General features: G+C 41.5%; 1 protein-coding gene and 1 long non-coding RNA gene across 2 annotated transcripts; one reads left to right on the top strand and one right to left on the bottom strand.

Moving 5' to 3' along the window:
• Window positions 1–2,537: 2,537 nt before the first annotated feature.
• Window positions 2,538–7,602, bottom strand: LOC109420082 (dolichyl-diphosphooligosaccharide--protein glycosyltransferase subunit 1). Its single transcript, XM_019694390.3, has 2 exons — window positions 6,892–7,602; window positions 2,538–3,761 (listed from the first exon to the last, which is right to left on the bottom strand). Exons 1-2 carry the CDS (start codon window positions 7,460–7,462, stop codon window positions 2,962–2,964), a joined length of 1,371 nt encoding a protein of 456 aa, XP_019549935.3. The 5' UTR covers window positions 7,463–7,602; the 3' UTR covers window positions 2,538–2,961.
• Window positions 7,603–13,329: 5,727 nt separating this feature from the next.
• Window positions 13,330–14,035, top strand: LOC115257190 (uncharacterized). The gene is made up of 3 exons (XR_003893016.2): window positions 13,330–13,621; window positions 13,680–13,796; window positions 13,859–14,035. It is a non-coding gene; the product is annotated as an uncharacterized LOC115257190 (long non-coding RNA).
• The last annotated feature ends 175 nt before the right edge of the window (window positions 14,036–14,210 follow it).

A 14,210-nucleotide genomic window follows, 5' to 3' on the forward strand; every position in this document is an offset into this window, starting at 1 on the left:
CCTGTGTAGTGCTCTCACCAGTGCTTCTCCACCGTATTTTAGAAGCTCGCTTGATAGTTGATCTGCTCCAGCGGTTTTGTGTTTTTTTTTCAACCGACAAACCTGCTCCTCGATCTTTTGGAGTTTAGGGGCTGGAAATCTTTCGTCCTGCTCACGTACTCCTAGATCTGCTACTACGCCGCCTTCGGTGCTTGCAACGTCACCATTGAACTGTTCATCGTAATGCTACGATGCTACTGCCACCTCTCGACCACCTCACGCTCGCTCGTGAGAAGATTCTCGGGATTGTCTCGATACATGTCGTACAACTACTTCCGTGTGTCCTTAGCGCGGTACAGCTCTTCCATCGCTTCGCGATCTCGTTCTTCCTGCTGGCACTTCTTCCTCCGGAAGACTGAGTTCTGCCTGTTCCACGCATGTCTATAATGTCTCATTTAATCTCGTACGGTGTTGCAACATTCTCGCCCATCATTCTTCTCGTTTTTCAATACATTTCAGTACGTACAAAACCATTTTATTTATTATTTTTACAAAATAGTGGTAGTTAGTTTGAAACATAATAACTATATAAACCATGTTTAAAAAATATACCTATTTGAATCTAATATTGAATTAGCATTCATAATTTTCAAGTATAGTCGTGAAACTGCGCCGAATTAGGGACTGTGTAGAATAAGGCCCTTATATAGGTCATATATGAGTCACGATAGATCGTAGACTTTGGCCAAACCCCCGTCTGCCCTAAGAATCTACGTAGTTTATTGGCGGATCCTAATCAATCATAATCTTAGTTTGTGAAAAAATATAGCTTTACGGATAACGCAGATATTTGACACATCTATGTATAAGGATTCCTTATTAACCCTAAAAGGGATACCTGGGGTCCATAACACCGCTAGCCATGATGGTCTCCAATAGCGGAAGGTCCGAAAGAGCTTGAAACTATTGAGAAATCATCATGTCTACAGGTCGTAAGCCCTGATAAAGTGTGGAACGTTTTGATGGCTGTGATCCCTGACCATCATGTCAAAACCCAGGGATACCCAAGTGACCATACTGTTAGGGTGTAGGGGTTGCATGTGTGAGGCGCATATATTGACAGGCATTGCTATGGACCGTTAGGGCTGAGTAGGGTCGAAGAATGGATCTACGATTGCTGAATTATACTGAAAAACTCGTGATTCAGCAGTGGTGGCACCGCTTTCCGCTTTTGTTCGGCCTTGGTGGTTTGTGTGGGGTGGTGCGTGTCGGTGTGTGTGTGCTTTGTGCGTGTGGTGCTTACGGCTTCAGCAGGGTGGTTACTTGGGTAGTGTGGGATAATTGGGTTTGGGACTGAGGGGGTCGTCGTTGATAAGGCCGACATCATTGAGTGCTCAGTGTTGGCGGTTGTATTGGTGACGATTTCTTCAGCCTTAAGATCTCATTTATACCACGCACAGATTTTTGGGAAGAGGGAGTACTTTGTAATGCAAGAGAGGGATTTAAACTCTGCGTTACGGGTTGGGCGAGGTCATGCAGATAGACTCAACCCAGGTGACCGTGCGGCTCGGACAGTGATGCATGAATGAGTGCGGTGTGGGTGAGGTGCGCTGCCCTGTGGGTGCAGTTGAGTCCGGGTTGGAGTGGAAAGAGACCCTTCTCTACTCTAGGTCGGGTTCGGTTGTACGGGCGTGGTAGTGTTTGTCTTATTTGTGCCGTGTTGTGCGTGATTTGCGGCTCGAGCTGTGTGGTTACTTGGGAAGTATTGTGCTCTGTAATCTAGATTTTGGTTTTAAGGTGAAGCTAAGGCTGGGCTGTGCCTCGGATTTGTTGGGCGCAGGTCGGGAGAGCTGGTGGCAGTTTGTGCTGGGGGGTTTACTCGATTGGTTATTCACTGATGGTGGCCAGTCGATCGACTTATCGGCGCTGCCTGTCATTTGGTTCTTGGGGTTTGTGCTCTCGAGGTTCGGGGCGTTGCTTCGTTGTATCTTCGCTTTAATACTAATATTCCTTGTTTGATTTAACTGACTGTTTTCTACAGGCGTTTAACTCATTCTATTTCATAGATTGCCAAATTTAAGGGTAATTGTTCAATAGGGTGTTAGCTATCAGAGTGGATTAGAACGAGTTGGCGCCTACAATACACCAACACTGACACACACACACTCCAATACTTACACGCACACATGCACCTACAACTAGCTGTAAAAGACCAGTGGGCGGGACAATGGTGCCTACCCAACAGTTGTAGGTGGGGTGTTTGGCTTAGCTACATGACTTGGTCCGGCAAGCCCATAAACATCAATTGGTAGACGTATTGCCTAGTGAAAAGACAACGCAGATGGGCGAAAGCCAGGGGATGCGTTGATAATAGCAGAATAGCAGAATAGCAGAATAAAAGGGATACCTGGGGTCCATTGGACCCCAGGCGCCCTTCAGAGCTCGTCTTTGATGGAACACACTCAGCGAGGTGACGAAACTGAGGCCATGAAGGTATCCCTTTTAGGGTTAAGGAAGTCATCATAAACCAATAACAAAACAGTACTAACTAAACGACCTAGTTTCCGACTCACACACTTTATTAGGTAGCAATGATGTTACTCGTTCCAATTTCTTCGTATTTTTTTAAGCAAATAAGAAATAAGGACGAAAGTATCAGACTATTCAATATTTAATTCGCTGGAAAGTAGTTGTGCTTATCTGAGCTGCTGTTAGTGGGTGTCACCTAAATGCATTTTTCCTACTGACTTACGGTATTGTTCAACACGCGGTGTAACTACTTTCCTTCCTAGAAAAACGAGCCAATTTCAGCCGTGCTCTTCTAACAGCAGCATTTTGGTACCAATGTGAGATTTATTTATGTATTAAACCATAAAATTAGGAAATGGTACGAATATTTCATTTAAAAATCGACTTGCTAGTAAATCTACTCGATAGAATATTCGTTTCATGGAATAGCACATTACTAGAACTACTTACTGTTTAGTCCTTGTGCAGGTGTTCCTTTTCCTTGATGATGGAAAAGTCCAGTCGCATCCAGATGATGACCAGCACAAACAGGACATAGAGGAAGCCAACCACCAGCAGTGGCTCCTGCAGCATCATCACCCGACTGAAGTTGTACTTCAGATTGAAATCGGTGATGTGATTTTCGACGACGTTTTTCTTACTGAACGAGATCACCGGTCGGCCGAAGGTGTCCAGGTAGGTGTAGTGCAGCGAATCTGGATGGCGAGTAACCGTGTACGGAGCGATGAGTTTGATGTTGGTAGATCCCTCCGGGAGGATAATCTTGGTGGTGACCTCATCGACAACCATATCATCGAAAACGTGATCCAATACTCGCATCTTCAGCAGATAGTTGTCTCCGTTCTGGAACAGGTACTCGAAGCTGGGGACGTTGTAGCCCAGAGTGTAGTGGGTCTTCCAGCCTCCGAACAGTGGGAACCGGGGACGCAGATCCAGCTCAACCGAATCCTTCAGTACCCGCATGGCCGAAGTGGAAATGTTACCGTTGGTGTCCCGGTAGTAAACTCCGGTGGCTGCAGCCGGAAGCAACGTTTTGTACGATTTGACGCATGCCTGGTTCGAACGGGAATCTTTCTGGTAGTCGTAGCGAGAGAACGAGCCCTTCAGAGCTGCTCCCGAGTGGACGATGTCGATGGTTTCCTCCACGGCAATGTTGCCCCAATGGGAGACCTCGATGACACGCTCCAGCTTGGTCACGGTCAGGAACGGGGTGTAGTTCTCGAAGTGAATAGTCATCGGCTCCGTGGAGAAAGCTGGAAATGGATAACATGTATTAGGATTTAAATGATACAATCTGTCTGTTACTGAACCCCTTGGAAGTTTTCTAGTTAGTTCTTCTTAACCCTATCCCGCCCGTGACTTCTTTTAGTGTTTAAAAATAGTTTTTATGACTTTGCTCACAATGGTAGAACAAAATCTTATTTTATATGCCAAAATTATCGTTAGAGGCTATTACAACTCAAATATGAGATGGTGCTCTGGAGCACCATCAGGCATTTGAAGAACTTTATTTCATGTTTTTCTCGTTAAAAATGGTCAAAGCACAGGATGCTTCATTTGACAATCCAAGAAAATCACTTTCGGAACCACTTTTATACAAATTCATTACAATTCGAGACAAGTTGTTCTCAAAAACTTCGAAATTTTAAGATACCATAATTCTAGAATGGGATGCAAACAATGATTACATTGGACAATAATTATTGCTTATTTTTTGCGCGCCATGTGCCCAGTGGTGCATATATGCACCATTCATATTGTATCAAATTAAAGGTTTAAATACACATTTCAGTTATTTTCAACGTAAGACTACACAAATAAGTGGTAAATCTGCTTGGGAACTATTTTCATTTCAACCCATGAGGATAACTATGTCATTAATTAAGACGTCAAAGTTTGTCATTATTTTTTTGTCGAAAAAATAGCTTTTCGTGAAAACTTTTTTTGACAAAAACATTGAATTTGTATGCGCATACTTAGTGTAATGCCTTTCGATAGAGAACAACATGTGAAATCATGATTTACAATTAAAAACATTCAAAAAACTTCATTAGTTTCAGAGATACAAGGGCTGAAAGTTATGGTGCTCTACAGACACCATGGGCGGGAAAGGGGTAACCAAGCAATTTGGATGTACAACATCCTCCGATCGATAGAATTAGGTGGAACAAACAATACAATCCATAGGCGATCGGCTGCCTGAATCTTTTGTCTGTCATGGCGCAGTGGCGTGGACCGATCAACCAATCCGTTCTAGGTACTTCGAATACGTTAGGCAACAGATTTACGCACTAATGTACACCATGAATAATCAATTGGCTTCTTAAACGGTGTTGAGATAATTGCATATTCTGAATCTGCATTCCAAACTGAGCCGAAATCCAATTTTTTTTATGGTTTTCGGTGCCCGAGAAGCTATTTAAAAATCGATTTGAAGTTTGTATAGGAGCAATTTGTCGAATTACCCCTAGTTGCATTTTGTACTGGGCGCAGCTGTCAAGCAGTTGTCCAGCTGTCAAAAGGTGATTTCAATCTATTTGAAATTGATTTTATGTGTTCTAAAGTTCTAAAAATCTGAAAAAAACATAGTGGCTCAGAAAAAGGTGTTCTTTCGTATAAAATAAAAAAAATCAATACATTTTACAAAATTTAAAACCCCAATTCGCATTTTTCGAAGGTAATCCGTGACATTCACCTTGTATATTCGAAAAAGAGCGGTTTCCGTGACTTTCTTGTAGAACTGGTCTAGCCGCACTAGTTTTTCATATACCATATTCTCAGGTTTAGCTTCTAAAATGAGCTGTAGGTGGATGAATTTAGATATGATGAAATGTCATTTTCAGCACTGATGTATGACATTCATGCCTAATTTCTACCTTTTAAATGGCAGCTTTATCTGCACTTGTTCGCACCTTAGCTAGTCCTCTATACTATCAAATCTATCATATCATTACCTACTTTACACCAATGAGGTACAGTTACAAGTGGCGGAGATAAACATTGCGTGTCACTAGTTGTCTCTATTGCTCTACCGCTGATCTTATGCAACTCAAACAGTGACGTCAGATGTTTATCTGCACCACCTGTTAACTGTACCTAATTGACTTTACACATTCTACCTACTTTCTTACTCTTTGAGTAGAAAGTGACAAATAATGCTATGTTCAAATTGCAATTTCATAGGACAATGCACTAGTGAAATGTTATAACAAATAAAAATTAAAGTTTAACTAAAATTGTCAGTTTGAATGTTGATGTTTTGGTCATTCGCTGTTAAATAGAAGTAAACCAATATCACGAGACAAGTGAAGCAAAACTGATCACGTTCCTAAAAGAGGCTGGCCTGTTTGTACTAATCTAAACCTCACTACCTGACTAAAATTCGATTCTGTCGAACCTGACAATAGCCCTCTGGGGTAATATCTCCCGAGGCTTCAGAATCCCACTTCCAAGCCCAACAACGACATAGGCATGACAACGGACAACGATTGGACTTCAACTCTACCAACCCCCAAAAACGGACAACCGAACCAAGCACCACCCACTGACTATGATTGTATCTCTACGTTACCAACCCCCACTTGAAGGCAACCAACCAAGGCTATTCCCACGGATACGAGATGGAAACTTTTTGAACAACAAAGACAAGTAGACAAATTGACAGCCCAGAACTTGAAATGTACATTCCAGACTAGGAAATACCCCTCAGGTCTCCCTAGTTTTCTTTTCTCTCGCTTTGAAACTGAGATGAACCAGCCTCGGGCTGAAAATCTCATAAATAAAGACATAAAAAAAAGTAAACCAATTTGTAAGTTTGATTATTTTCCCTTATAGACAAATACACAATTGTGTAGTTGCTCAACCTGATACAAAGTTCCAAAACTGACAGGCTTGAATACGATTAAGAAATTACAAATTTAATAAATTAAACATGACGTGTTCTAGTGTGCTCGAAATAATTGTGTGTTGTAAATAGCCACATTTGACGATTTGGAGCCAGAGTGGTTAATATGACCCCGGCGATGAAACCGAGCATGAGAAACGCGCAGGCAAAATATCTATTAGTTATCCCATCAGTATTCTTTTTCCCTCAAAAGTTTCCTTGACCCGATAAATGTACAAGATGGTTTACGTATGATTAATAAATTCAATTACAATTACAAAACAATCCGATTCCAAAGGGATAAATATTATTCCTCTTCCAGAAAGTTCCAGAAGAACATCAAATTTATCTTTGAGCCCTCCCCTAGACCCCCCTATTTACGCTTAAGCCTATGTCTAACAGGCTATCCGGGATAACGTAACTTCTCTCGTCATTCGCGAAACGGATCCCAAGTGTTTCAAGTCAGAAGCAGCCCAACACTCCCTTCTGTCCAAACTTACCGGCAACATTATCGTACGGCCCGTAGGTGATAGTAGTATCGGAGTGAACGGCCGGCTTGAACTGGGTGTAGCTCTCGACGTTGCGCGAGCTCAGATGAACCGTTGTCTTCTGCGTGACCGTCTTGAACGGAGAATAGAAGTATACGTTTCCGAAGTACTGCACCAGCTGACGTTCGGTTTGGCTGATCGCGGTCGGGTACGGTGCCAGCGACTTGGAGAATACGGTCTCGATGTAAACAACCGGACTAGTCGATCCGGCCGGCAAAGTCATCGAAAACGTCACTCCCTTGGGCGAGGTCGTTTCCGTCAGCTTGAGATCCTTCTTCGAGGAATCTTTGGCGGAAATGAAGGCCAGCCGTTCCCGTTCCTCCGTCGGAACCATGAACAGATAGCTGGTGATGGGTTTCTTCGTCTTATGCTCCAGGGTAATTTTGTAGCTGATTTTCACCAACTGCGATGTAAGATCGATGGTGCGGTCAACATTTTTGTTTTCAATCTCCACGTCGATGGCGGACTGGGCGCACAAAATCACCGCAGCAAACACTGCCAGGGACACTAAATAGCGACTCATTTCGTTTTTCGGTGCGAAAACCACACTATTTTTCCAGCAAATCCGAAAAGCCGCAACAATTTTCCGAATATTTCACAGCCACCGCTCAGTACCAAAAAAACTGACCAACAAAGTTACACGCACACAGAATGCAGTTTCAGCGTTTTGACAGCTGCACCGGAGAATGACGTGTATCATGTCGACTTGCCCGATCGAAAAAAGTCGATTTTAGGATGGAACGAAAAAGGGCCCATGTTTATTTTGAATTTCAGGCGTTCGATTTGAATAGGTCGTATGTTTGTTGTGATTCCTGTATTCGATCTACAGTGAGGATTCGCTCGTTGGGTCACGACTGCGCCCCGATTAGCGAATCGTGTTCGTTCGTTGGGGAAACTGACAACTGATCAAAATGCTGTAGACACACGCAAGTGACGAGAAATATGTCACGAAACACTCACATACTTGCACAAACGTTCTGTATAGGGAACGTCCATAAATTACGTCACGCAAAAATTGCCCATTTTCAACCCCCCCTCCCCCCTATGTCACACTTTTTGTATGAGAACTCTGAATTTATTGTATGGGTCGTCACACTTTGCTGAACCCCCCTCCCCCCTAAAAGCGTGACGTAATTTATGGACGTTCCCATATAGGAGCTGCGATGCGACGGCGGTCAGACGTCAAACTCTTTTTGACATCGATTTTGACATTGACAGTGCTTTTTAGTTGGGTTTTGCCCCAACCAGTGAACATTCAACTATCGAGACAATCCATCTAATGAGCCGCCAACGAACGAATCGGGACTGTATTCAAATTGAACGCCATTTTTGACAATGATTTTTCATTTGGGCATAATTACCTGTCTATTTATGGCAAATGTTGTCAACCTGATAGGTGTTTACAAACAAAATTCCACCTAAAACATTCTTTTGGTTGAAATCCGAAGTGACCGGCGGTGTTGATTTTTAACCTACTTAGAAATGTCGCAACTCAATTTGGATTAGTGCAAAATGTTTATTGCAGACTACATCTCAAATTGGACTATCACACTTTTTATGGTACGCCTAAAAAGTGTGATAAAAGTGCACATTTGCCTCGGATCGTCTCGACGTCTTCGGTGCACTTATTCCTCCATTTACAAGGAATAAGTGCACCGAAGACCTCAATTCGATCCGACGTATCCCTGCGCTGTAATCACACTTTGAAGATGTGTGCACACTATTGTGTCAGTCCAATTTGGGGTGCAGTCAGCAATAATTAAATAGCTTATATGTAATGATGCGCAACAGAAATTCTGGAGCAACATTTGAAAAGGGCCCAAGAGGTCTTGTGTCTTTTTTCTAAAACGCTCCGTAGGGCATAACAGCAGCCCGCCCACGCAAATGAACACCGTTATCCGAAAGATCGATGTTTGCTCTACCTGATAACGGTCTTAGTTTTTGTGAATAAGCTGAGGGGGGCTCAGGAGCGACGTGTGAAGTCATTGTTTACCAATGCTTGTATGCCCTTTTCAAATGTTGCTCCAGAATTATAGATTCAAATTTACTTTGCATGTGCTTTTTTGGTCTTTTTTTCGGCTTTTTTTACTCTTTTTTTGGCTTGGCAAAGTGTCGCTCCCCCTGTTATCACTATAGAAGAATTCGAATGACCCCCAATTGTAGAGGCGCTAGGTAAGATGAGGAGAAAATCGTTTGTTTACATCAAAAATTCAATTTTTCATCTTCAAAATTAACTGATATTAGTGATATTTTGCCTTAGTGGTTGCTATTTTCCATTGTACACACTAAGATTAGCTCGGTATTTTCACCATCTTTTTAAGTTCTCAACAGCAGATTTAACTCGGCACACTCGGTTATCTGTTTAGCTGAATACTCTGTAAATGAGTTAGCGATTTCAGCAAATCAACTGTCAAAAATTACAGATGAACGGTAAATACCGTTACTGGTGAACGGTAAATAAGATTACCGAGTGTACCGAGTTAAATCTGCTGTTGAAAACTCAGTAAAAAGATGGAAAAATACTGAACTCAGTGAAAAAAGTACTGAGCTGGAAGATCCGAATTTAAGTGTGTATGTTCCCACCAGTTTCAGCATACACACTTAAATTCGGATCTTCCAGCTCAGTCCTTTTTTCACTGAGTTCAGTATTTTTTCCATCTTTTTACCGAGTTTTCAACAGCAGATTTAACTCGGTACACTCGGTAATCTTATTTACCGTTCACCAGTAACGGTATTTACCGTTCATCTGTAATTTTTGACAGTTGATTTGCTGAACTCGTTAACTCATTTACAGAGTATTCAGCTAAACAGATAACCGAGTGTGCCGAGTTAAATCTGCTGTTGAGAACTCAGTAAAAAGATGGTGAAAATACCGAGCTAATCTTAGTGTGTACATTGGTTTGTTTCGCTGCTAGCAATTTTAAGCGTCGGTTACACTTTTTGGGTGGTGCATGGAATAATCGGTTTGTTTACTTGCTACTTTCTTTGGTGTTTGACGTGTGAACAAATATTTTGGACGATTGAACATTTAGGGGTACATAGTACGCACCTGATAAGTACTGTGGAAAAAGATAGGCCAAGGAACGGTCAAGAAATGATTTCGCTGTTAAAATTTCTTGAGCGGTCTGCAGCTGGAAAGAATTGAAAATTGTGTAACATTTTTTCCCATACTAATCAGTTGTCAAAATTCCTTTGGTAATTAGAGGGATTTTTTCTGGAGTGCCCCTAAACAACCCAATTACAGTAGACGTTCGCTCGGTGCAAACGGTTTAACTGCAATGCTTTTTAACTGCAAGTCCGCTAAGTGCAACAATTCTAGATTGAGTTTAAATAAGGGCGAAACTAACATGAGAGAGTTCTTTTCATCGACTCTCTTTTCTGAAAATTAAAGTGACAAGATGCCAATTCAATCGAACTTTTTTACACTTAGACGCTAGATTGCATCACAACCTAGCGATTTATGACCAAAAAGTTCAACAATACTTGCATCTTGTCACTTTAATTTGAAGAAGAGAGAGTCGATGAAAAGAACTCTCTCATGTTACTTTCGCCCTTATTTAAACTCAATCTAGAATTTTGCAGTTATCGCACCGCTATCTGTCAAAAACCAAACGTCAACAGAGTTGCGATGTTTTTTGGATGCATTACAGCTGCATTGCGATGTTCTTGAGTGCATTCTGGCTGCGTCCAACAGCATTTTGACAACTGTTTGACGGCTGTCAGTCGTTGCAGTTAGTGAATTTCATTCGGTAACTGAAACGTAAACATGTTGCACTTATCGAACGTCTACTGTAATAAACTACTGATCTTAAGCAGTGATGGAAAACAGTGAGGAATGCAGCTGAGTAGACACAAACGCAAAGCTATCCTACTCGTGAACAACAGAAGCCAGAATATATTCGCACTTCCTTCACTCGCGAGCTAACGAAGCTTGTCGCACTCGTGATTGATTCGCGAAGCAGCTCTGAACATTTTTCAATTTTGTGAAAATACGAATTTACACGGCCGACAGATTAACTTTTCAGGAACAATAAAGCACAAAACACTACTATCTGATGGATAATTACTTGTTTTGCTAATCAAATCGCACTAATACCACCCAAGCAACCAAAAGTTCGGATTCCACTTGAAGAACGAACTCAGAAGTTCAAGTTCGGTTCAATTCCAGGTTTCGTTGAACTTAATTCTCCAAAAAGTTACTCTTGTATTGTTTATGAACTTGGAAGTACATGTACAAGCTTTTGACTTCTCTTCAAAACGACATTAAAGTCGAAAAAAGGTTCAAAAAGAACTTATGTTGAACTTTAAAACAGAGTTCAATCAAATATTAACCGAACTCATGTTGAACTTTTGCGTGCCTATAAAATTCAAATATAGTTCATTTGAACATATTCCAACAACTTGAAATCATCCGTTCCGAACTTGTTTCGAACTTGTTTTGAACTTACTACTGAAAGTTCGGATAAATATTAATCGTACCAAAAGTGAACTTCACTTGAACTTCGGCGACAGCGGGGCCGGGGAGAAGTTCTCATTCAATTTAATCACTCGGAAATCGAGCCCAGCAGCCACAGCTTGTGTTAATTCCACAAGTACACTTTGTTCCACTATAATATTTGAACGTACTTACTTGTAATCAACGCAAAAGATCCGTATTGTGTGGATCAAAGGCTGCTCCCGCAGCGGAAAACTGTTCCCCCCAGGATGCCGCCGGGGGTTTTTCGGCTGCGCACAAAAATTTTCCAGCTTTGCTGGATGTTTTCACACCCGTCTCACTTGTCACTGCAGCGCACCGGTAATCGACGCAATCGTATTCACTGAAAACCAAGCTGAAAACTTATATTTTTTTTCTTGAAGTCGATACACTGGCCTTAATTTATTGCTTTGCACTGCGAACCACAACAAACTGAAAATGTCAAACTGCGTAAGTTCACAAGAAGTTCCACGTGAACTTCTTTCGAACTTTCGACTTCAAAAACTATTCCAAGTTCAGGGAAAGTTCACACGCGAACCTGATTGAGCTCTACTATATGATATCAGCACATTGAGTAAAATCCCACAGTGCATAACAACACATACATGGAGTAGTGGTTAGGCACCGACTTCCAACGAGGAGATCCCGAGTTCAAATCTCAGTAAGTAAAAAACATCAAACATTATTTCAAGGTATTAGTCAATTTGGATTCCACATGAACTAATGGTTCTTAATAATAAATTACTTTTGAGGACTAAACATTTTTTTTTTTCATTTTTTCGAAGTTTATTTTTAAGCTGAATAGCGTTCCTTTCAGCGACACAAGTGTACTTTTTGTGAACTGAAGTTCGGTTAATTACTTAAAAAGTGAGCTGAATAGAATGCTATTCATATACCTTCGAATAGCTGATTAAGCCCAAACATGCTATTTTATCCGAACTTTTGGTTGCTTGGGCATAGACTGATTTCAAGACCTCGATGTACCATAGAAAACGATCAAATTTTCGGTGACCAGGCCGGTACCCAATAAATATTCATAACCGTGTATTTTTTTCCGTGTAAATTGCCTTTTGTGTAAATTTTATTTAGCGTGTTACACTGATCTGACAGCTCTGACAAGGGACTAAACATAAATTACGTAAAATGAGTACCGAGGATTGTTCACAATCTGCGAACTTGACTGCGGAAAAAATTGTGACCATGACGCCGCTAATACCCCGGACAGACATGTGATGATGATGAGGACCCATATAACCGAGGCGGTAAACGCACGGGTATTCAGCATGACCATGCTGAGGGTGACGGGTTCGATTCCCGGTCGGTCCAGGATCTTTTCGTAAAGGAAATTTCCTTGACTTCCTTGGGCATAGAGTATCTTCGTGCCTGCCACACGATATACACATGCAAAATGGTCATTGGCAGAGGAAGCTCTCAGTTAATAACTGTGGAAGTGCTCATAGAACACTAAGCTGAGAAGCAGGCTTTGTCCCAGTGAGGACGTTACGCCAAGAAGAGGAGAGAGGAGACATGTGATACGAGTGTGATTCCTGTACAACGGTACGCAGTTTCAAGAAAATTCTAATAAGACTGACTTGAATGAGAGAATTTTAAGTATGGCACTCATTTCAAGCGCAATTCTAGATTGAGTTTAAATAAGGGCGAAAGTAACATGAGAGAGTTCTCTTCATCGACTCTCTCTTCTTCAAATTAAAGTCACAAGATGCAGATATATGGTTGAACTTTTTGGTCATAAATCGCTAGGTTGCGATGCAATCTAGCGTTTAAGTGTAAAAACGTTCGATTGAATTTGCATATTGTCACTTTAATTTGCAGAAGAGAGAGTCGATGAAGAGAACTCTCTCATGTTAGTTTCGCCCTTATTTAAACTCAATCTAGAATTAATAAAACTGCACGCTAACCTGAAACTACCCATCGATTGGGTCGATTCTACCCGGATTTTTATGTTATTAGCAACTGTCAAAATCCGGGTAACCGATCTCACACCAGATGAGTAAGGTTTACCCTGATTGTGGGTAAACGAGTCTTCGCGGAAATCTCGATACCCATTTTTTCTTGTTGTGAGTAGACGTCAAAATCTGGGTAAATGAGACTTAACATTTTTTTCATATTGCCCGGGGAGGCGTTTGATCCGAAAAATAAGCGGCTGCGAAGGAACTTTGGATGGAGAAAACAGCAGACTGCTGACTGGTAAGTAATTCATGTTGTCCATGAAATCGTGCTCTATACCTATCCTAAACTTTTTCAGGCATTCTGTGTCGCTTACCTGGTTGGAACAAAATTGGCAAGGTTAGGAGTAGTCGCGGGAGTTGTAGCCCCATCCGATGCTGGCTGAACAAATACACACATTCTGCAATGGTCACAGGTATGTCTTTTCACCAGCCAAACTATTGATTTGAGCGCTAATTACATTCTCTTACATTTAAGATCTGACCCGGCTTGGTGTGAAAATCGGCACAAAGATTAATATAAAGATATGGAGGCTGCCATATCCATCCCCATGCCCATCGTCGATGGAGCCGTTGTTGAGCCGTTGTGCCAGCGTTTTGCGATAAATTCCATTATATTTGTGCTAGAATACTAGAGACACATAAATAAATTGATTATGACGTGTTTTATTTTATTTTTTTATTTTATTTTATTCAGATTTTTTCCCGGGCGCGGGCGAACAATAATATCAAGGGGGATTTGCATTGTGCATGCTTACTCATTTATGTAAATATGGGTAGAAAATACCCTGATGAGAAACGTCTAAATCAGGGTAGCCTTTACCCAGATT

The sequence above is a fragment of the Aedes albopictus genome, chromosome 2, assembly GCF_035046485.1.
Source record: "Aedes albopictus strain Foshan chromosome 2, AalbF5, whole genome shotgun sequence".
Taxonomy (NCBI): Eukaryota; Metazoa; Arthropoda; class Insecta; order Diptera; family Culicidae; genus Aedes; species Aedes albopictus.

What these genes read in the sequence shown, in the direction of transcription:
- LOC109420082 (XM_019694390.3), bottom strand. Translation starts at nt 7,462, where the DNA reads ATGAGTCGCTATTTAGTGTCCCTGGCAGTGTTTGCTGCGGTGATTTTG. An exon ending in GCCGTACGATAATGTTGCCG is followed by an intron (nt 3,762 to 6,891) that starts GTAAGTTTGGAC and finishes ATCCATTTCCAG; the next exon opens with CTTTCTCCACGGAGCCGATG.